The 23,986-nt window shown below is 46.2% G+C and overlaps 1 protein-coding gene across 6 annotated transcripts in view; it reads left to right on the top strand.

The window, feature by feature from the left end:
* ARMC9 (armadillo repeat containing 9) overlaps window positions 1-23,986 on the top strand; it is a 94,108-nt gene that overhangs the window by 12,160 nt on the left and 57,962 nt on the right. For all 6 annotated transcript variants that reach the window (XM_025202718.1, XM_025202720.1, XM_025202719.1 and 3 more), the window contains 3 exons: window positions 763-787; window positions 8,887-9,044; window positions 10,970-11,068. In XM_025202718.1, the coding sequence (XP_025058503.1) occupies window positions 763-787; window positions 8,887-9,044; window positions 10,970-11,068 (282 nt within the window). The remainder of the gene's footprint in view (window positions 1-762; window positions 788-8,886; window positions 9,045-10,969; window positions 11,069-23,986) is intronic.

Below are 23,986 nucleotides of genomic sequence, written 5' to 3' on the forward strand. Positions count from 1 at the left end.
GCTGGATTTGGTACCTTGCAGTCAGCTGTAAGGAGCCCTAGGAGTAAAGAAGGGTTCAAACTGGATGCTTGCACCATGGCAGAATTGAGTTGTCCCAGCTCTTCCCCTATTGCATCTTCATTTCTTCTGACCCATCAGTTTAGTTGCCCTGTCCACTGCAGTGGGGAGAGAGCTAGGATTGCTTTTGCTGCTGTCCACTCCCCTTTGCTTTTGTCCACTCCCCTCCACCTGGCAGGATGGGGATCAGTGATGAGCAATAGCAGCTTTCCCTCCTAGGTTGCGACTCTCCATGTGGAAAGGCTACATAAAGTAGTAGCCTTATTCTCCTGCATGGGTGGCTCATAATTGACCTCTAAATGTTCCTTGGTTTGGAAACACTGTTCACTGCAAACTGTTTGCAGGTTTTCACCTTACAAAAACTAATATTTGATAACACTTTCTTGGATATTAGCCCTTTTGAACCATTTCTTGGTTACTGCCTGCTAGGACTTTAGCTATCAAAGTTCATGCTTCAGGATTTACATTGATGTCTGTAGGGCTCAGCAAAGATTTTTCCAACCTGTTTGGTGCAACATTGCACAGTGAGATAGATGTGTCCCCATTCCCCTCCTGCCTCTTCCATGGAAGTGTTTGGCAGTGGCTCTGGTGTTGCTCTAGGCATGATTTACCTTCTTGATTCAGTCCACTCATCTCTGTCCTTAACCGGAAACCCTCTGACATGGATGTATATTTTCCTGAACTGCACTTTTTCTGGTACCACAGAAGGAGCATGGGCAGTGCAGCAAAGGTAAATGACCAGATTTGTTGGGGATGTTTTATAGTCCTGTTTTATTAACAGCAATGGAAACTGGGAGAAAAGTGGGCCTGAAACAAGAGGGGAGGTAGTGAAACTTGGCAAAAAATACCTTAAAATTAAGACTCTGATGCTTACTTTGAATGGCTTTTGAAGCCAGTGGGACTCTTCATGGGCACAGCTGACTGCCAGCAAGTGAGAAGCTGCAGGAATGGGGCCTGATTGCGCAGCTTTCTGTTTTCAGCTTGGCTTTCCATCAAGAGCAAAATGAACAGTGTGCTTGGTGGAAGGTATATGTTTCAGCACATCTTGCCACCGTGGTAAGATGCAAGCTTCTTCGACTTCCTGTGTAGTCTGTTCTTGCAGCTGCTCATATGTAGGTCCTCTGCCCTCAAATGCAGTAAATTATTCTGTAGGTTGTCAGAAACTGGCAAAGAAACAGAGGCTTAAGGTATTTCATTCCTCTTCCATATTTTCTTTTATTAGATTCTTAAAATAAAATCCATTTGTTTAATCTGTATAAAAGCATGTGAATCTTGGAGTAACTTTCTTACCATGTGTTGTTTAATCTCACTTTCAAAGGTGACTTTAGCATCTCCTTGTCATTGACATTCAGTGAGACCTGATCACCCAAGTGCCTGAATCCATTAGATGCTTTTGAACATGTTCCCTCCAGTTTCTAACGTTCATTTTGGCACTGTGGTTCTCATTTGGTGCATCTACACATGCAGTTAATGCAACACGATAAACTCTGGTGTGGTCTACGCTGGAGCAAACTGTTCCTGGGCGCAGCGTCTGCACAGGCTTCTGGGACTGCAGCACTTTGAGCTGGGGCAGAGCAGTCCTGGACGGGCAGGAAGCCCTATTCTCCAGGTTGGGTGGTAGAGGGGCTGGCTGGGGCATGAAGGTGCTGAAGTGCAGGGCTAGGTGGTAGGCAGGCCTGCACTGTGGCACCCACATGCCCCAGCCAGCCCCTGTCACCATCTACATGTGTGTTTGGTGGAGTGAATTACTCTGCCATAGGTTACTACTGTCCTCAACAGTACTATCCTACGGTGGAGTTAATTAATTTATTGCACCTTAATACTGGTGCACATGTAGACTGATGCTTTATTGCATAGTTAATTAGTCAACTCTGCAGAAAAGTGCACGTGTAGATGCATCCATTGACTCCTATACGTGCACAAAATCATTAGGTCTCTGCGTCACTTTATCCATCGAGTTTTGTTTGATTTGTATTTTTGCCCTGAGATTAGTTGTGCTCTGCCAACTTTGTCTACAGAACAAAAAAAAGAAATGGCATGTGTCTTCTAATCTGAAAAGCTTCAATTATTCATTTTGTTATTTTATGTTCCATTTTGCACATGATTCTGTGAAGTATAAAGGAAGCATCTTTCCAATTTGTATTGTTCTGAAAGTGGGACGCTAGAGAAATGGCAGTTATTTTTCCCCTAAGCAGACTTTTTCAAAGGGAGCGGTTTCTATAGAATGATATTAAGTTGGTCTTTTAACATAGGCCCCAGTCCTCTGAAAACTTTTTGCCTGGATAGACTTCTGCACAGGGTAGATACTGCCTGTGTGGCTCTGCGAGGAGACTCAGACATGACACCCCTTAATATATAACTCTCTTTTACTCCCAAGGGCATGTCGGTCTAGACTTTTAAGAAGACTGCTTGAGACTTGCTTTATATGAAAGGTCATTGGCTTCTGAGGTGTGAGCTTGGCAATGTGCTTGCTGGATCGCAAGGGCAAGGCTTGGAGTGGGACCCATAGAATATATTCACTGTTGGAGAAAGGTTTGCTTTATCAATGAAGGAGAAAGGCAAACAAAATTAACAGACAACACATGAATGCAGCCTAGCATGGCAAAGCGTACCGAACACAGCCCCTCGCAAACACCTGCCAGTCGTTAGTCTGACAGGCCGAAGCACTTTGAGGTTAGCTGTGCGCTGATGCAAATGTACTGGAGAGTTAGTGTGTTTGTTTCCTGATTAACCTGCTCGCTTCTTTGACTCCCCTCCAGTTTGCCAGAAAACATTGATACCTGTATGGTGCTAAAAGCCATCTGCGTGGCAGTTGTGCTCATGTTACTACTTTCCCATAGGTGTTTTGTTTGCCTGTGTAGGTCACAAGAATTACAGAATATTGGCACTGGGCACACGAAGCCCCCAACTCAGTGTGTATCCTGAGTGTTAATGGAAAATGGCAGAAATAAAAATTTCCGTGGTTGCTCAGTTCCTGTGCTTTATGTTTCCCGACAGCAAAAATCAGGGCAAAGTTTACACTTCTCTCTTGGTTTTTATATTCTAGATTTGTCTTGGGCTGTATTGTTTTTAGTTCATTGATGTGAGTCCTGTGGGGCAAACGGAGCTGTAGTGCCAAATAGAGCGAAAGCACCTGACGCATGGAGGGCTCCGAAGATGTTTGTGTCCCTAGCCTGAAAGACAGGAAACCTTTCAGCAGATGCCCGTGCCTAAGAGAGTACACTACAGAGCAGCACAAGAACAATAAATAATGTAATTTCTGCAGTATCACTTCCAGTAACTGATGGGGTGAGATTTTAAGATACAGATGTATCTAAAGCAAAGGGGGTGCAAACAACCCTAGGGCTGTTTGGAATTGCACATGACTCACCTCAATTACTTGACGATTTTATTCTCGTGTATCTGTTTTACTCTTGGCCTCTGAGATTTGTAATTAGCAATTGCAATTACTAATTAATCTTATTAGTCTATTAAGTCTTAGCTTAGGTTCGAGGCTTCAGTCTCCTGTGGGTCATGCACAAACATGACTTTTCAGAGCTGGTGTCCTTCATTGTAAGCTCCCCAGGCAGAGATGCATTATTTTGGATGTCAGCCTGCTTCAGTCACGGTGAATAGGAGGGAATGGTTTGCACTTAAGTGTGATTTTTTTTTTTTCTTCCTGTGGGTTCTTGCCTCTTGGCCTTTTGGCTAAGATCAAATGCAAATTATGAGCCATCATCAGTCTGAAGAGAGACAGCTAAGACAACCTGCCAGAAGCAAGAATAGGGGGAATCATAGAGTGATAGAAAATGAGGGCTGGAAGGGACCTCAGGTGGTCATGTCTAGTCCATCCCCCGGCTCCAAGCAGGACCAGCCCCAACTACATCATCCCAGCCAAGGCTTTGTCTAGCCGGGCTTTGAAAACCTCCAAGGATGGAGATTCCCCAACCTCTCTGAGTGACCTGTTCCAGTGTTTTACTACCCTCCTAATGAGAGAGTTCTTCCTAATATCCAACCTCAACTTCCCTTGCTGAAACGAGCCCATTGCTCCTTGTCCTGTCATCTGCCCCCACTGAGAACAGTCCAGCTCTGTCCTCTTTGCAACTCCCCTGCAGAGGGGTGAAAGGTTGCTATCAAATCCCCCTCAGTCTCCTCTCGACTAAATAATCCTAGTTCCCTCAGCCTCTCCTTATAAGTCCTGTCCCCCAACCCCTGAACCATTTTCCTTGCCCTCCACTGGATTCTCTCCAGCTTGTCCACATTCCTTCTGTAGTGGGGACCCAAAACTGGACACAGGGCTCCAGATGTCGCCTCACCAGTGCTGGGTAGAGGGGAAGAATCACTGCCCTCGATCTGCTGGCAACACTCCTACCAATCAATGCAGCCCAGGATGCCGATAGCCTTCTTGGCAACAAGGGCACACTGCTGGCTCCATCTTATTGTCCCCTGTCACCCCCAGGTCCTTTTCTGCAGACTGAAAGTGGCTATAGACCCTCAACAAAGACTGCCAACACTACTGACAGTACTTCAAATGTGGCCAGTGTTGACCACATGCTAAGCATAATGCTCAAGAATGATTTAACTTCCTTCACTTATGTACCAATGTGGTTACCAGGCATGGGGTGGGGTACTGCTTCTCTCTGAACTGTGCCATAACAATCATTTGACCAAGGATGGAGTATAGGAGTGACATAAAATCATGGAAAATGAGAGTTGGAAGGTACCTCAGGAGGTCACATCTAGTCCAACGCCCTGCTCCAAGCAGGACCAGCCCCAACCACATCATCCCAGCCAAGGCTTTGTTTAGCCGGGTCTTAAAAGCCTCCAAGGATGGAGATCCCACCACCTCTCTGGGTAACCTGTTCTAGGGCTTTCCTGCCCTCCTAGCGAGAAAGTTCTTAATATCTAACCTAAACTTCCCTTGCTGCAACTTGAGGTCCTTCAAATGGAAAGGGTACTGATACTGTGCTTCCTTTGTTTTAAAGGCTGTTTTTTTAAATTAAGAATCACTGTTTGTGACTAAAGAGCCCTGTGCTGGACAGCTGTCACACGTAGGTGGAAAGTTTTAAAATGCTGAGACCTGCTTTCATGCAGTTAGTGGGGTGCCTGAACATTCAAAGGCGTCGATTCTCCTGCAAACTACATAGCTGCAAGATCGATTCTCATCACTGACTCTGTTCGTTCCCCCATCAAACTTTGGAAAGCAGATGAAATAGTGGATTTATTCTCCATGACACATTTTAATTTTTCCTCCACTTCCAGTGCTTTTGATGGCATTGTCTTAATTAGACCTGTTGTATCATAATTACATGTTCCGGTTTTGTCATTATGGCAAAAGGCCTGGGGTCCTGAGCAGAAGTTTGTTTTGTGCCACGTGTTCTCAGGATCTTTACCATTTTGGAAAAATTACTGTATTTTGTAGTCACGTGGTCTAGAAACCTGGTACGCATTTTGCATTTGCAGTCATAAGGGTCAGAGCAAAATCAAGACCAAATGTTTTTGTGTCAGGGAAAAGATGGTTTTAGTTGCTTATGAAAGTTCTCATGATTCTTTTGACAACTGTGAAATTAAAGAAAAATATGAACGAGAACAGACTATTTACAGCCTGGGGAACTGGGAGATTAGATTCTCTCAGTGAGTTTGCCGTCAGGAGGAGCTATTAAGTTGTCCCTTTCTTAGATATTTTTTGCCAGACACAGATATGAACTATGACCTGTCCCAGGCTCAGCTGTTATTCTTTCTCGCTGAGTTTCTGTCCGTCTCCAGCAGAAAAAAAGCCCCACTCCTGCAGATGCAGAATGCTGCAATTCATTATATGTGAGACCATCTCAAAAAGAGACCATTTTAAAGGAGAAAGGAGGAGGACGGTGGGTGCATCTACACAAGACGATGGGTGCATCTACACAAGACATTTAGTACTTGCGTAACCGGCATTACTGCGCAGTCGTAACGAGCTACTGCACAGTGAGCATCTCTCCCAGACGCCCCCTGCGAGGGTGAAATAATTGTCCTTTTATTCACAAGCCACCAAAAACGCAGCTTAGAAGTCAGAAAATGCAGTTTCTGTGCAGGATCTGGCTCTGTTTTCACAGCTGTGTATAGCTAAATATTTTTAAGCGTCTTTTTAAAATGATTATATTTCAGGCGAGTGGCAGCGTGACAGTTTGAGATGCTTTTTCACATGTCATAAAAGCTTGGACCGTACTGATTAAAAATGTAGTTCTGTTTCATAATTTTAAAATGATTTGCTAGAGTCTGTTTAAAAAACCCCCACCAAACCAACAAACAGCTGTGCTCAGTATAGCCCTTCTGCTACAAATTGAGCAGGTTTCTGAAACTTTAAAAAATATAGGACATGACAGGTTGTAAGCAATTCTTAGCATCAAAATTCATATTGCTATAAAGCAACCTGTATTTTTCTCATTGATAGTGAAAGTTGTTACAGACACTTCAGTTTGAATATTGTTATTTGGGCAGATTTACGTTCACATGCTTATTGCTTGGTGAAGCAATCTGTCAGAAAGTAAGTTACTCTACAGAAATCCAGCAGGCATTTTTGGTAAAGAACACCTTGCAATGTAACTGGTCCTCAACTGCACAGGACCCCTGGAAAAGTACATAGCTAAAATATTAGTTTCTGAGCATCTAAAATATGCAGCAGAAGCACTCAATAAAATTTTTGGACTGACATAGCACCCTCCAAATGAGGATCTCAGAGCACTTTAGAAATAAGTTAGGTATCAGGAAAAACTAACCTCCAGTAAAGCCCTGGAACAGGTTACTTGGAGAGGTGGTGGAGTCTCCATCCTTGGATGTTTTGAAGACGCAGGTAGACAAAGCCTTGGCTGGGATGATGTAGTTGAGGCTGGTCCTGCTTGGAGCAGGGGCTTGGACTAGATGTGACCTCCTGAGGTCCCTTCAACCCTCATTGTCTATGAGTCTAAGATTTCTGCGATGGTGGGAGGTACTGCCACATTTCAGAGAGACAAGCAGCATTAGGAGTCAAAAAGATTTGTTCAGGCTCACAGAACAAAGCTGGGAAGAGGGTGTCATTCTTATGACTCCATTTTGTATTTTAATCACCTGTTTGTGCTTTTTTTGCCCGCGCATCCGTTGGCGTGCTCTGAATACTTTGCTGACACTCCACGAATCTCTGACATCTGTGGATAAGGAGTCCTAGTTCTGTCTGCTTTTCGGTAGTAAAAAAAAATTGGGTCTCTGAAACTCGGATGTCAGAAAGTGCCACAGAGGGGATTCTGTCCTCTTACAGATACGTAACCATCACATCATTGTAGCATCAGAATAAAGTTGGAGTTTCGTCTAGTTATTTTAACACAGAATCTTAGCAAGACCATAAAACCAGCTGTGCTTGCACAGTCCCTCTGTCAGCTCGTGGCAGCGTTCACTGTGACTCAGGATGTTAAATTCTCAAGTGGCGTTTGCAATTTTATGCCCTTATTGGTAGTCGGTAATGTGATAATGATCACCGGCAGAGATACAGGAAGCACGCTTGAAAGCTTATGGCAGCCTTGTTAAGGCTGAATTTTGGTGCTGTTTACCTAAAGAGTAACTGAATTGAAAAGAACATGTATCGATATGTCACTCATTAACATGCCTTAGCATCCTTTTTGGTGCAGAAGGCATGCCAATACAGGAAAAGTGGCATCGTTTTCTCAGTTACCCAGTTTTGTTACCGACCAAGTCAGCCGAGCAATGGAATCGCTTGCCAAAGGATGTGATGAAGTTACCACCACTGGAGACAACTGAGGTCGCTGGAGGCAGGCAGCTCTAGGGGATTTTGTCAAATTCTGTGGACAGCCATGCAGGAGACTGGGATAGAAATTGTCCTAGGACATTTAAGATTGCATTCTTTTGTAATCCCGTGAACTAGCTAACTCTTGCTCTTTAAATCTAAAATGGACAACACCTAGGATTTACCCCGCCACGAAAGGTGCTGCACCACCGCATTTTTACAAAAATGGCCCTCTCAAGTTTTATTATAGGGCACTCTCCCACTAATAGCACACCACCCCAGGCACCAGAACGGCTGTCTGCAAGCGAATGGCTCAGCGACCTTTCTTCTTTTGCTGGTTTGTGTCTGAAGTGACAGTTCTGACTTGGAAGGAAAAAAACCCTCTTCTGTGTGAAAATGTTTTATCTGCTGCTGTTGTAGATGACTCTGAGCGCATTGCAGTAGTCTAGTTACAAGGCAGCGAAGGGCAATTCTTCAAAAATTATCCTGTAATTAGTCTGCTCTGAGTTCTTTCACCCCCGAACACAGGGTCTGGATGCTGGCCAAATGCTGTTGAACTGTGGTAATTCTGCAAAGCCAGCTGGAAACCTCTTCCCTCTGCTGTGGGATTGGAGGACTTGGAGCACAGAAGCAAAATACAAAATTGTCCAAAACGTTGTCATAGCCAGAGACCCTTTAATCAAATACATGTTCACTTTTATCACGCACTTTCTTCTGGTTTTTACTTTGTGTCTGAAAAGCTAGAGGGTTTTATATAACCAGATCCTGGCCTCTGTGCTGAGCAGCATCTTCAAGCCTGCCACAATCTGGTAATTGCAGTGATGCAGTTTGTAACTATGGGAGCATTTGTGATTGTGGTTTCATTGAGCAAACAGGGCAAGAAGAATAGGCCCAGCTAAGCTCTGATGCAATGTAACAGGGACAAACCAGCAGCCAAGCCATGCCCTTGGTACAGTTTATTTGAAGTCCACCTTGTGAATAAAAAATTACCCCCTGGTAACAGGTCAAGCTATTCTTCTACCAGCATGCTTCAGATTTTCTGTTATTTTTCCTGGAAGACTAAGGGTTTTTGTTGTTGTTTCTCAACCTCTTGATAGAAATGTTGCAGCAGCTTCATCAGCAGCTCGTGGAAGCTGACCGCAGAAGCATGACCTACGTGAAGCGCTTTAATAAAATCCAGGCAGACTATCACAATCTCATCGGGGTTACTGCTGAGCTGGTTGATTCCCTCGAGGCCACAGTCAGTGGCAAGATGGTAAGAGGAGACTCCCATGTGTACTTGTTGCTATTAAAAAGAAAAAAAAATGGAAATATAATACCTCCGAGGTATGCACTGAGTTTTACAGCCACCTGCCTGTATGGATGCATCCAGCATTTAGTACGTAGCACACTGCTGTGGTGGGACAAAGATGCTACAAGAGAGTGCCGCAAAAATCCAAGGGCTCAGAAACAGTTTAGGGCCAGCGTACCACCCCTCGCAAGGTGGGCTCAGGGGGTGCAGCGGGGACAGCAATCGCAGGAGCAGCACTGACTGTGACACAGACTGCGGCAGCCCTCAGAAAGCTGGTGCAGATATGTGTTACCGTGAGACTCTGATTCACACCACAGCCCGACCACTTCCACAGGTGACTTGGAATCAAGTGGCACAAAGGTAATGTTAAGCTTCCTGCTTCACCTGCGTGTTGTTAATTTAGTTAGTAAAGGACAAAAATGGGAAAGAAGTGAATCGCTGCCTGCGCAGAGCGGCCTGGATCCGTGTCTGGAACCCACAGCCTCACTCCAGGTAAAGAGTGTGAGGAGTGTAAACCTCCTGCTTTTGTCTCCTGAGTTAGGGCAGGTGGTCTGGCATCATTTAGGACAGCATGGAGACTGTTCTTCATGATGACTGCCTCCCTGCATCTTCCAGAGACTTGTTGGGTTGCCAGGGTGGTGGTAGCATAGGGCTCACTGACGTGCCTCTGTGTCACTTTGGGAGCACTGCGTGGTAGTGGGAACTGTTTGCTTCTGGTGGGTTACCAGCAGCAGCTGTTATCCCGTCCAACATCCAAACTTTGTTTTAGGGCAGGTTGGGAAAGGCACCTGCTTTCACATTGGCTTTGGAGATTAGGAGCAAATATCCAGTTGTGTCTTTGCACCTTTCTGTTCCCTACTTTAGTGCTGTCCACAGTGATTCCCTCTGTTTTTTTACATGGAACTGAGCCGAGAACGCCCGGCTCGGTAACCTAGTGTTTTGATTTTTGTTTCCATTTGCTCCAGAAGCCAAAATTGCACAATCATTTCATCCTTCCCAGATCTGCCCAGCTGATGGCACTCTTGAGCCACATACTGTTACTGCTGCTGTTGTTCATCAGAGGGGTTTTGAACATTTAAGTGCAGTCCCATTAGATGTATAGCATTCATTCTGATTAAAGGGTTTGACAGCTCCCTGGGTCTTTGCTTGTTAAGATCATGAGGGTTGGGGGATAGGGATAGCTCCACACTGGACTGCCAGGAGCCTTGCTCCTGCTGCTGTTAGGGAGTCTGGGACACGTTATCACAATTTGGGAGTCCATAGAGAGGAAGAAACTTTTAAACCCTGGAGGATGAGGAATGAGCATGCTCGCAGTATCACTCACTGCCCTTGGTAAATACAGGGGAGCGGTGATCATTTCCCTGCAATAGGCAGGTCCGCTGTGATTTCATTTTCTTTAAGCCATAAAGCCCACTGGTGTAATGACCTTCGGATTGTATGAAAGGAAACACAAATTACATCCTATATAATTCATACTTTCTCTCTTTTCTGGGTGGTTCTTGGTGTGGTGGGAGAGCTGCCATTTGGATAGGCTTGGTTGCAATGAGATATTCTACAGCATATTATTGACCATGTCACCATTTATCTTTTATCCAAGGAAAAGGTCTATGCAGGCTTCAGTGTGATGAATTTTTCCTTTGTCTTGTAGGCAAGACCAAGTCCGAAGAATGTCCTAAGTATTTCTAAATGAAAAAGCTGTTCCATTTTTGTCCATTTTCAAGCATAGGTTTCTGGTCTGCAGGGTAGAACGTGTTGTTCTATAAATGAACTCATTTTAAGGGCTCCGTTTCTGACAACAACTGGTAAAACTACCTCCAGGACCAGAGCGTGACAGAAGAAAAAGGAGATATTATGTAACTTTATGTGCTTGGTTTGTTCCGTTATTTTAGATCACGCCGGAATATCTTCAGAGTGTCTGCGTTCGCTTGTTTAGTAATCAGATGCGGCAAAGTGTAGCGCATAGTATTGACTTCACAAGGCCTGGAACTGTGAGTATGATTGATTGTTACCAATATTTGCTTTTATCATTGTAACCATCTCAAAATGCAAGCTAGTTAAACTGCATATTGCACTGTGAGCACAGGATTATGATTATACCTCTAAAGTATAAGGCGGAGGCTTGTGGGACGGCACCTTGGGGATTCAGAAGACTTTGTAATCTGCAATGGCAGAATTATGCTGCCCATTCTTGAATCATAGAAAAGTAAGGTTGGAAGGCACCTCCAGAGGTCATGGACTCATAGATTCATAGATGTTTGGGTCAGAAGGGACCGTAGCAGATCTTCGAGTCCAACCTCCTGCCCGGGGCAGGAAAGAGCGCTGGGATCAGATGACCCCTGCCAGGTGCATGTCCAACCTCCTCTTAAAGACCCCCAAGGCAGGGGAGAGCACCACCTCCCTTGGAAGCCCATTCCAGATTTTGGCAACCCTCACCCTAAAGAAGTTCTTCTTGATGTCCAACCTAAATCTGTTCTCCGTCAGTTTGTGGCCATTGTTCCTGATTACTCCAAGGGGTGCCCAGGTAAACAGGGCATCTCCTATTCCGTGCTGCTCATGTAAGCAGCTACAGGATCACCTCTCAGTCTTCTCTTGTGGAGGCTGAAGAGATCCAGGGCCTTCAATCTCTCCTTGTAGGATTTTGCCTGCAGGCCTCTAACCATACGAGTGGCCCTCCTCTGAACCCTCTCAAGGTTGTCCACATCCCTTTTGAAGTGCAGCGCCTAAAACTGGATGCAGTACTCCAACTGTGGCCTGACCAATGCCGCAACAGAGGGGAAATTTCACCTCCTTGGACTTGTTCATCATCCATCTGCTAATGTGTGATGAAGTGTGGTTAGCTTTACTGATCTCTTCATCACACTGATGACTCCTGTTCATCTTGGTGTCAACAATGACTCCAAGATCCCTTTCCGCTGCTGTGCTGCTGAGAAGGTCGTCCCCCAGCCTGGAAGCGTGCTGGTGATTCCTTCTTCCTAGGTGCAGCACTTTGCATTTGTCCTCATGGAACTGCATCCTGTTCTGTTCCACCCACTTTCCAGCCTGTCCAGATCCTCCTGGATTCGTTCTCTACCCTCTAGCGTGTTTACTTTGCCCCATAATGTGGTATCATTTGTGAATTTTTTTTTTTTTTTTTTTTTTTTTGTTTTGACCATTCTAGCCAATGTTTATAACACCCATAAAGCAATGGGTACATGTAGTTCCTCTTATAACTCTTTTGTGAAAGAGGAGAGGAGTGCAAAAGAGGAGAGGCTTGTAAAAAAATAAAGATAAAAAATGTTCCAGCTCTGATTCACGCTTTTATCACAGGGGGGTTGATAGCCCCTGTGCGGTTAGGTTCCCGTGTAGTAGTAGTGCATTGTACTGGTTGGGATTCTCTGCTTTGCCAGGGTATTTTGAGGAGCTGCACATGTCTTCGGATAGCAGGGCTCCTTACGATACCAGGATTTCGCCTTCTCTCTCCTGTGCCAGGGTTGTGTGCACTTCGTTTTTCCCCACCGATTCCAGGGCTTGGTTATTCCAATAACCACATTCTGCTTCCCACTCTTTATCAGAGTCCTCCGTTGTTCCCGTCTTCCTGGGGTTGTGTGTGTTCCCCCTTGACAGAGGGTCCATCTATGCCACCATACCCCACTCTACCTCTGTATACCTCCCTTCCTCCACTATGCTCATTTCCCTTTTACTGTCTGGAAGAGAAGTGTTTCAAGGAATTAATGGGTTAAACTCTATTTTGGGGATGAACAGGGGATATTATGTTCAGTAGCATCGTCAACCCCTTTTTGCTCCGTAGAGTCAGAGAGGTACCTGAGTCCTTTGCTCTGCTGCCCACATGGTAGGCCCTCAGTGTGCCTCCCATTTCCCCTCTCTGGTTTTTATACTTCCCTCCAGATCAGTTGGATTTCACCCAAACGCTCAAAATGTTCCCTGGAATTTGAGCATTGGTCAGGTACGGCATCAGAAGTGACCATGTTGTATCCATACGGATGGAGAAATGACATCAGACTTCACCTGTCTCCTTGTAAGATAAGCCCAGAACATTTTAGGCCTTGCCTTTACTAACTGTCCATTCTTAGCACCAGATGAAATAGGTTGTTGCCTGCATGAGTTCATGCCTCTGTGAACCATTCAGTCTTTAAGGTGCCACTGTGCCCTATCAACTGCGAGACTCAGATGAACGCGGCTAACCACCCCTGCCTTCCCCTAGCTTTTCTTAGGAAGTCTTCCGTTCTTGCACTGATGCAGCTTGTCCAGTGTTAGCAGTAGTGGGAGTGTTAATGCAGACAGGGAAATGTTTTCCTGCCTGGTCCTCTAGACTCATCTGGCCCCATGGGCTGGATGAGTGGTGCGGGGCCGGTCCATGGGCCAGATGAATGATGTGTGACTGACTTGCAGGCTAGATCGGGCCTACAGACCTGTGTTGTTCGTACCCTCCCCTCCCACCCCATGAACCTGCATGTCGGATTTAGGGCACACGGTACCTGCTCCAGCCAGTCTGGGGCACGTACTGCATGTGGTGTGTGCCCCAGCACTGGTCCTGGTCCTCGTCCAGGACTCATGGCATACAGTGCCTGCCCCTGGGGGCACTGTGTACAGCATGGGCCCTGGAGCGTCTGGAGTGAACGCTGCATGTGTCCTGGACTGGCTGGGGCAGGCACCACGTACGACCCATGTCCCGGACCAGCTGTATATAACTACTGTGTGTGGCATGGGTCCTGGGCTGGCCGGTGTGGGTGTTGTATGCAGCATGTATCCCAGGTCCTGTGCATGGGTCAACTCCGGGCCCAGAGGCAGCACCAGGGGCTGCATTATGGGGCTCTGCGGGCCATATCTTTGACTCCCCTGATCTCGCCCTGTCCTAGCTGGGCTGGATGAGACAGTAGAACTGTTGGTGTCCCACTGCTTTTCCATGTATTCCCACTCTTCCTGCCACCAGTGGAGCTGGACTGATTGTGATGGTGTGAAAGTGTGTCCCATAAAAAGCTGATGTAGATCTAGACTGTGTCTGCAGGATGGATTCCTCTCCCCAGGCCTCCCTGCAGTGAGCAGCGTCCTGTCTACCTGGAGACACTATGTCTAGATAAACTAGAATTTGAATGTAGAGCCCAGAAGCCATTTTGCACTAGCTCTCTGTGTGGACACACATTATTCTATGCCAATAGTTCTCAGCCCTTTTAGCCTCAAGGCACCCTTACATGACTATTCCTAATTTAGCAGCACCATGGCTGAGGATCGCTGAGATCAAATCCAAATTCAGAATGGTTATGGAGGGAGACCATGAGATTGAAAATCACTGCTCTAATTGTTTTAAGGGAGGCAGGGGCTGGACCTCACCCCACTCGGCTCTGCTCACCATCCGCCTTCCCCCTGCCACAGGTCTGTACCCGAAGGAGAGGGGCAGGCCATGTCACTGAAGTTGCTCTTCCAGCATCTCACCAGCCTTGGGAGCGTGGGTGAACAAGCCAAGCCAAATAGTGCAGTTTTGCAGCCCCTGTCGGCCTGCTTGCCACCACCCCTCACTTGGGGAACACTGCTCCACACATGAGGTGACCAGCAAAAGGGCTGCTAGGGCATTGGGGAGCAATGAGAGCTGCCAGAGCACCCACCGCAGGCACCGCTTGTCTGTAGAAAGCAGGGGCAGGCACGGGATGCTGGACGGAGAGAGGAGAGTGCTTACCTCTTCATGCAGGGGCTGGGCATTGTGGCTCCCTTGAAGGGATCTCATAGCACCCCGGTTGAGAATCACTGTTCTGTGCCAGGAGTGACTGTGTGTGGTCTCTGCTGCTACTTCTACTTGAGCTAATCAGGATAAAACTAGCTTGGTGCACCTGTAGTAGCTGTTCTGGGCTATTTCCCCATGAAGGAAAGAAAGTTCCTAGATCCTGATAGTTATCTTGGTCATATGGTAAGATGAACATGACATAAGAAACAACAGTTGCCACACTGGGTCAGAACAGCAGTCCTTCTAGCCCCATACCCTGTCACCCTACTTAGGGTTAGTACTGGATGCTTTAAAAGAAAACTAAGAAGCAGGGCACGCATCACTTGGGAGACTGGTGTGCACATGTTGGCATTTATGGGATTCTTTATTGTGTTCATATGATCTCTTCAGTTCTGCTGAAATATTCTCTTTTGGGAAAATACTGTATCAAACAGCTCCCTCTTTGTTCTTCCATTTTTTGATGGTCACTTCCAAGTCTCTGAGCGGGAACTATGGGCTTGTCTGCATTAGAAAATCCTCTGTTGTTCTGTTTAGGCCACCACAGCTATGTCAGCAGAGCCTCCTAGTGAACATGTAGCATTTTTCTTCAGGCACAGGAAGTGTGTGGCATAGGCTTGCCCTTACTGTAGCAGGCAGTGGCATGCCCAAACTTGCTGCATTGCTCCTTGCTTACCATCTCCCTCCCTGGAGTGGAGATGTAGACAGGCTAATTAGGAATTCTGTGGGATGTGGGCAGGCTAATTAGCATCCCCTTTTCCCCTTGCAGATGGTGCTAATTTGGCAGCTCCCAGCACCATGTGACTATATCTCTCCTGCTTGAGGGTTAGCATGTGTGAAGCAGTGTAATGTTTGGGCATGCTGCTGCCTCTGTAACTTTGCACCATGGATATGCCCTGGCCCCGTGGCTCCAAATGACATAAGTTCAGGTGCCCCAGTGCACATACCACAATCCAGGAGTTTTGCTGGCATAGACGCATGGGAGTGTGTTCTGCACTGCTTTCCCCGACCCCACTCCTCACTGACAACTGCCATAGCTATTGCCAACACAGTTCTGCAGAGTCTGACACTTCCTACAACTATAATTGAATCAGGGAATCCAGTTACAACCTAGCTGTCCCTGATCTGATTACAGCAGGGGCAACATTTGGTCGCGTGGATGGAAGGTGATCACATTTGCCATAAGCAGACTATAACCTGGCACTGCCAAAGGCTTTTACCAAGTTTTGGAGACAGACCCTACAGACTCTAACCATGTTACACCCAAGGTCCTTGTCTCAGTCCTTTCATCCATCTGAATGATAGATGCCTTGTTTGTTGTGGGGTCAGACGGCGTGCCTTTTGTAATCACGCCAAGTATGTGAACAATGAACACTGCAAGACACCAGCAAGGTTAGCAGTACAAAAAACAGGTGCATTCTGCCCAGCTGCCTAAAAAAAAATTGACTGACTTGGTTGTGTACAAACTCGAGCATTGCTAGTGCCTTGGTTTCTATAGGCTAAATGCACTACCGCATTTCCAGCCTCTGCTGACCTAGAAAGTGAGAGGCTGGCACTCAGTCACATCCAGATCACTCGCTATGAGCCTGCTGAGGCAGCCTATCATACTTTTTCTTAAGATTTCCCAAGGACTGGTTATTATTCAGCTAGATACTGTTGTCGTGTCTTGAAATGATTTCAAGTTTTTGCATAAGCTTTGGAATAAGGCTGGAGGCGTTGTGTCCCAAGCTCCCACTGGTCAACATCGGAGCTAACAACATGCGTGCTGGGTACGTGTGGAAGGTCACTTCACTGCATATTTTAAGCCCGTCAGAGAGACCAAAATTTTGTCTCCCAACAACTCGCTTCGTTTTCCAAAGTTAGTTGTGGCTTGATGCATAGCCACTCGGGTAAGTGGCAAAGGAAGAGACTTAGATGAAGAGAATTCCTTTTCTCTTCCTCACCCCTCAGTCATCACTGAGGCAGAATGAGGAAAAGTTAAAAATGGGACTGAAGATGTATATATATTTTTAAGTTCAGGCATCAAATATGGTTTTGCTTCCTCCCATTTCAACAATTTCATTAAGCCTTTTATAGCTTAGCTTCTGTCTGTATCCTTGAGACTCAGGTTTGTTCCTGCCCCTGGGTTGTCAAGGTCAGACTGTCTTAAATCTGTTAGTCCTGGCTTGGTTTTAGTATCGTGGAAAGGAAAAAGGGCTAAGAATGACTAGGAAGTTCCCTTATTTGCTGACTGGTAGCCCTAGACTTTTGCTTAGGTACATAGAGGGGATCACAAAGGCTGGCACGAGATGAGGCCTCCACCGTTATCTGAGCCACGAGGGGTGGAAAATAGTCGTGTGCGCTCAGCGAACTGTGTCTGGAAGGAAAAGAGGCTGCTTGCATTTGCTAGTACAAATGGGAGACCTTGCTCTGCACTCATTGCATATCAAATCCCAGTTCAGCTTTATGCTCAGCACTCTTTGAGGTCTCCTCTCTGTTCTAACAAAGGACCTGGTCTGTCCTCAGAGGGCACAGCAAGCACTGCAGTGTGTTTTGTCACATCACAGCCACTGGTTTCGGGCACCCATCAGTGACCACGAATGTCAGAGAAGTGATGCGCATTAATGCTGTACACCAGAGGTGTCAAACTCACCTTGTGCCCTGCACTGGATCCAGACCTTGGACTCCCTGGGGGCCAGATCAAGCCCGGGGCACGTAGTGGTGGCAGCTCTAGCTTGGGCTGCCACTCCGACATATCTCATGCCACAGTAGCAGCTCTACCTCTGGCATGGGGCACATGGTGGCAATGGGGCCAGCAGCTGAGGACATGGGGCCACAGCACTAGCTATGGGCAAAGTGGCTGGAGAGTGACTGGGGCTGAATCAGCCCTCACTTGCCCTCCTGCATCCAATCGCCATGTCCACTGGAGCCCAAGGACCCTGGATTCTGCAGCAGGCCACTTCTCCCCAGCTCCTGGTGGCCCACCAGTAGCTTGGTAGGCTGGATAACGGAGCTCCACGAGCCGGATCTGGCCCACAGGGCCATATGTTTGATGCCTTTGCTGTAGATAAAAAATCGCTGTTTTTACAAAGAAACTAAGGCTATGTACCTTGACCTCTATTCTTAACAGCAGTTTTCATTTGTTAATCTTGATTCCTAGTGCATTCTGCTTGACGTAGATAATTTTTTTCGTGGGAAAGTATGATTGTGTAATAAAGAATTCTGTGGTCTCTGTTTACCTGTGAAATTGTAATATAAGTTGGCTGGGCGTATTGATTACTAGGATATGCTGGTATTGCACAAGTCACCACATCCTGCTGCCATTTTCTGCAGGTTAAAGGGCAATTCTCTTGTCCTTGAAGCACATTCATAGTGAAAAGGTAAACCTCAAAGCTAGATGTTCTTACTTGGACTGACTTTTATGACTCAAGGGGAGGATTTGTTTGGTAATGCAGCAGAACCGGATTATTTGCTTTGGGATGGTTTACTGTTCTTAATAGGTTGCCATATTAAGAACAAGCCACTCAACTGGCGGCTGTCACTTTTGCCCCTAAAGGCACACTCTCTCTGATGGAGCAGGAGCACAGGTGCAGTCCCACACAGTTGATCAGAGAAGTGATCCCCTTTGAAACAGCAGCCACAGCAAACAGCTGGCGTGTCTTGCTCACGTACCCCCTCCAAGTTCACCAAGTCTTTGTAGCCTTGCCTTGGGAAGAACCCAGATTCTATTGAATCTTTTATTGGAACGGCTCATTAGTTGGGAGAGGTACTTTTCTTGTGACCTAAGGGAAGGGCACTTGTGCCTGGACATCTCTGCCAACTATAGAGCTGGTCTGATCAAAGATATTACCAGATAGATCTTGCTTCTCACATATTCCCTGGACCACCACAGCTACTGTGATGCTACTGCTCTTATGACTTGGGCATGGACATCTCCACAGCTGTAAGGCTGACGGCTGTCTAACGCCACTAGAGTCAGGGGGGGGATCTCAGAACATGGAGCCAAAGCAGCAACTGTAGCAACTGGTTATCAACAAAAAATTGATTTAAAGATTGACCAAGTTCCAACTTTCTGAAGTTCATCTGGGCAGTGAACAGGTGCAGGTGTTGATGGACACGATTAAAAATGTTTGCATGCAACATTTTACAATAGTCCCACCTCAGGGCTGAGTCATCTGTGGCCTGTAGACCAAGCCCTGCCAATAATGTTGCTTTGATCTTACTTATATAGAATTGGGATCAAGGTGAAGTATTAGAAGCCCTTTGAGTAACAATCATATCTTACTCTGATAAAACAGTGCTTCGTAAGTAATGGATTATGGGCTTGCAGTCATGTCTGTCTGATGCAACCTGTGCGTGGCCTAGAGCTAGCACCGTACCTAGACTGCCGGCGGCCCCCGGTGAACATTTAGTATCAGGCCCCGCTTTGCTGGAGATAATGCTAATAATAATCAGACAACAGAAAAAAAATTACCATTTTCTATCCGGACCCCAAGTGGCTGCTTGGTTCACCCAGGTCTGTGTCCAGGTCTGCCTAGAGGGTGGACAGATCTAACATTCGGAGCATTGCAGATGACTTTGAAGCACGCCAAAGGGCAAGCGGAGAGTCATACCTGCCCTCAGAAGCGCTCCAAAAATGGTGGAAGCGCTCCCAAAAGAATCCCTGATCAAGCAGTCACTTCTTGAAAGCATTGGGGATGGGGAGAGGGCAAGCAGAGCAGCAGGACACAGTAGCCCCCTGTTGTAATCCCCTGGCTGGAGAGCATGCTGCCGCATGCAGCCACAGCAGTTTTGGAGCCCTTCAGCCAGGGCCTCGTGGGCAGGGAATCGTACATGTGTCGGCAGTTGAGGTCCTGCTACACATTTCATATGTTCTGAATTTAACGGCAATAAATTCAGACCAGCCATTCGTGCAAAGTAATTACCACATGATAAAAGTGACTAGCCAGCTATAAAAAACAAAGACGACAATCTGCTATAAAGTTGGTGCTTGAAAATGTGTAACAACTCTATAGCTGTTTTTTTGCCAGCTTTCATTTGAACGTGTAGCCAGGGCCCTGAAGTGCTGTGCTTCTGAAGAGCTTCGAAGTGCAGCTGCATTTAAAGACCATCAGATGTTACATCTGTCTATACCACAAGAGCAGGGCTGCCTGGCAGGTGGTGGCAGGAGTCTTCGGAGCAGGGCAGCACAGCTGGAGGTGGCCAAGTAAGCTGGAGGTGGCTTGGGCTGCCTGCACAGCAGCGTGGGGTGTGTTCGTGTGTGTGTGTGTGTGTCTGGTGGGAGCTCAAGCTGCTTGCAGGGCAAAGGAATGGGCTTGCACAGCAGGGTGGGGGCTCCTGCAACAGAGGCAGTTTTGCTGCTTGTGCAGCATGGGGGTCCCAGGAGCCCGCATGATATGTGGCCTAACAGTGTGCATCCCGGGGCCCATGACCAGTAGTGTGTGTGGTCCATGCTTCTTTGAAACTGGACAGCCCTGTCCTAGAGGGTTGGCATTAAGGGTCTTGATCCATCAAGGCCCTGAGGAGTCTATCATAATCCTGCACCACTCCGAAGCAGGTGCTTAACCTGAAGCACACAAATAAGGCTCAATGATTTCAAGAGGACTACACACATGCTTAGAGTTAGGCATATGCGTAAGCCAGGGATTCCTGACCTGACCTTTTTAGACTCAGGGCCCCCCTTGAAAAGTCCCAGCTCTTCACTTTCACTTGTTTTCTTAACTGGAAAAGTACTAGAGCAATTGTTCCATTGCAAAGAACTCGGGAAGATCAGCAGGTCAGAATGGTTTGGACCTTCTTGATTCCTATTTGAAATTTCTGGGATGTATCTCAAGCATCATGTAGGTGTTTGAACACCTAACAATGCGAATATTGTGTGGCACCTTGAGGCACCCATAAAGGATCCCACAACACCCTTCTTGAGACTCACTGGCTTAAACATCGTGCTCGATTGGTGCTGGTATAGCCAGCATCTCATAGGCTAACGTGTGAGTTCTGCAGCCAAGCAGACCTGGTTTTGGCCATCCACTTTAAAACTATTTTCTGAGTTTAATTGAAAAGTTGTAGGTGTATTTGTTTTTAAAGTTTCTATAGTCCTACATGGTCATTTGGCAGGGAAAAACCAAGGTGTGTATCTATAAATGATTCATTTAAATACAGTCATATTTTAATGTTTGTACAAGGAACCCTGTCCTGCACAGATTTAAGTATGAGTTGTCCCTAAATAAGACTAAGAAGCAGAGAAAATTCTTGTGGTAGCGGCGATGTCTTTTATTAGACCAACTAAATAATAGCAAAAAAAAATGTCTTTGTTTGCAAGCTTTTGGATCCAAGCACCCTTCTTCAGGCAGAGGAAAGTCCAAAGATTATAAAAGTTCTCCCAAGTAGAAAAGAAACTCCATCTTGCACGGGGAGGTCAAGGATGGTGTGGTTCCCCTGGGCCTTGAAGTCCATTTGTGGAAAAAGTTGCTCTGTGACTTTGCAGATTAGGCAGAGGCCAAGCTCCAGCAGTTTTCTTCCCTGATTACTCACTTAAGTACAATTCTTCATATGCTTAAACCTTTGTAGGACTGACCCTTAAATTTGACCTCATTAGGTCATACTGGAGATCAGTTTGTCCATGGTTTTGTTTGTGACTCAAAATCTCTTTTCAGATATTTGAAAAGTCCCTTAAAAATCTAGGAAATTCTTACAAGAAAAGCTGAGGAGTTTACCATGACCATCTAACCACGTTAAACCTTGTCTTCACTGGGATTTTAGCATGTGCTAACCAGTACATTGTAAAATAAAAATTGCCTTTTTTATTTGGTGAAGACAAGGCCTAAGGTAGAGTCTGAGCCTTTTAGAATATATTGGTGGTCGTGTGCTAGCTAATGCATTCTAACAAATACTCTGTTGTCACACGGGAGACAAAGCTGGGAACTATTTTTATCTATCGTGGCAGCTTGGGGCATTTAGCAGGTATTGGCACTTTTTCCTAATCACATTCTAAAATATGTTAATGGTGAAATACAAAACCCTGAAAGCCAACAAAGATCCTAATATAAAGAATGTAAACTGGGGGCCGGGGCGGGGGAACGTTTGAGATCTATGGAACTGCTGCGTATCAGGCTAAGGATAAATTGCTTCCTTTATAAAGCTTTTATCAGCAAACTTGTAGGTGCACCTCAATCACTGTAGGATTGTTATATGTCCAGATAGTCACCTGCATACGGTTGGTCCTCTATTTAATTAAATTACAGTCCTTAATCTTTTTATCTGAAGAGCTTATTACATTTTTCATTGATGTTTGCTGTTCCACTGCCTTCTATTTGCATTTAGTAACTAAATCGTAATGCCGTTTTTACTGTACTCATCTCTCTGGCCAGTGACAGACTGCTTTTGGCAGGGTCTCTACAGTACAGTGAGAAAAGTGCGTACTCATTTTTATCAGATGTCAGCATCGGTGTAAAGTGGCTATGTAGTTTATGAACAGCTCGTAATTCAGTTAAGGCCTTGCTGACGTGGCACCTTGGTTTTATTTGTTTTGCCGGCTGCGTAGTGCCCTCTTTTCTTGTGTTTTTCCCCTAAAATCTGCCTCCAGCACACTTTAATTTCTAAGGAGTCAGTAAGGAGTCTTAATCTGTAGCAAGTGCTCCCTTTTTTGTCATACGCTGTCCACGGTAGAGCTATCTTAGTAAGCACAGTAGCAGAGCTCTTACTTATTTTTAGTTATCCAGAATGTGCTCATCAGGCATGCTGCGGGCAGGTCATTTTACAAGCAAAACACACATTTTGTCAACCAATATCTGCCTCAAAGAGACTCCGAGAGAAGATATTTTGATTTTTTCCACTTCCGCGGAGGAGAAAGTGCTGATATTAGATTGCTCAGGTAATGCAGGAAGAAAACTGCCCTCCCTTCTTAACAAAGGGAAGTTCTGCTTTCCTGTTGCTGCAGGCCAGGGGGGAGATATTTTGCATTTGAGTAAAATTGATTATTTTGGGGAGGGAAGTGGTAAATTTCATATTTCATAGATTTCATAGACATCAGGGCTGGAAGGGACCTCGGAAGATCATCGAGTCCAGCCCCCCGCCCAAAGGGCAGGAACTCAGCTGGGGTCATAGGATCCCAGCAAGATAAGCATCCAGTTTGCTCTTGAAGGTGTTCAATGAAGGCGCTTGAACCACCTCCGGTGGCAGGCTGTTCCAGACCTTGGGGGCTCGGACAGTAAAGAAGTTCTTCCTTATGTCCAGCCTGAAACGATCTTGAAGTAGTTTGTGACCATTCGACCTCGTCATCCCTTGGGGCGCTCTGGTGAACAAACGTTCCCCCAGATGCTGGTGGTCACCCCTGATAAACTTGTAGGTGGCCATCAGATCACCCCTGAGCCTGCGCTTTTTCAGGCTAAAGAGCCCCAGGGCTCTCAGCCTGTCATCGTAGGGTCTGCTTCCCTGACCTCTGATCATGCACGTGGCTCTTCTCTGGACTCTCTCAAGCTTCTCCACATCCTTTTTGAATTGTGGAGCCCAAAACTGGACACAGTACTCCAGCTGCGGCCTCACTAAGGCCGAGTACAGGGGGAGAATGACGTCCCGGGATTTTCATCATTTTTTTTTGTTTTTGCAGATTTTTCTTCTGTATTGACTTCAGCAGTTTCAGCTTCTGCCTTTCATTTCAGAACAGTACCTTTTAGCAATAAATACCAATCCATTTTCATCCTGTAATAGCATGAAAAATATTGAACTCACCAGCAGAATAAGCTGTACTGCACAAATGTTTCTTGCTAAGTGGGTACTTTACATAGGTTTTTCACCAGTTCCAAGGGACGCCCCTGCCCATTATGGGACAGGAAGGCCTGGGTGAGGGAGATTCCTTACCCTCCATTAATGCTGACCTCAGGAAGGAACATCTTGAGAGGCTGGACACCTTCAAGTCATTCGACCCTGACAGTTTACACCCCAGGGTACTCAAGGAGCTGGCAAGCATCATAGCTCAGCCCCTGGCACGGATCTTTGAGAACTCCTGGTGCTCTGGTGAAGTGCCCGAAAATTAGAAGGAGGCCAATGTGGTGCCTATCTTCAAGAAAGGGAGAAAAATGGATCCGGCAAACTACAGGCCCATCAGCCTGACCTCTATCCTGGGGAAGTCTTGGAAAAGATTATCAAAGAGGCCATCCTTAACAGACTAGCTGACAGCAATATCCTGAGGGATAGCCAGCATGGGTTTGTTGTGGGT

The sequence above is a fragment of the Alligator sinensis genome, unplaced genomic scaffold (assembly GCF_000455745.1).
Source record: "Alligator sinensis unplaced genomic scaffold, ASM45574v1 scaffold301_1, whole genome shotgun sequence".
Classification (NCBI taxonomy): Eukaryota; Metazoa; Chordata; order Crocodylia; family Alligatoridae; genus Alligator; species Alligator sinensis.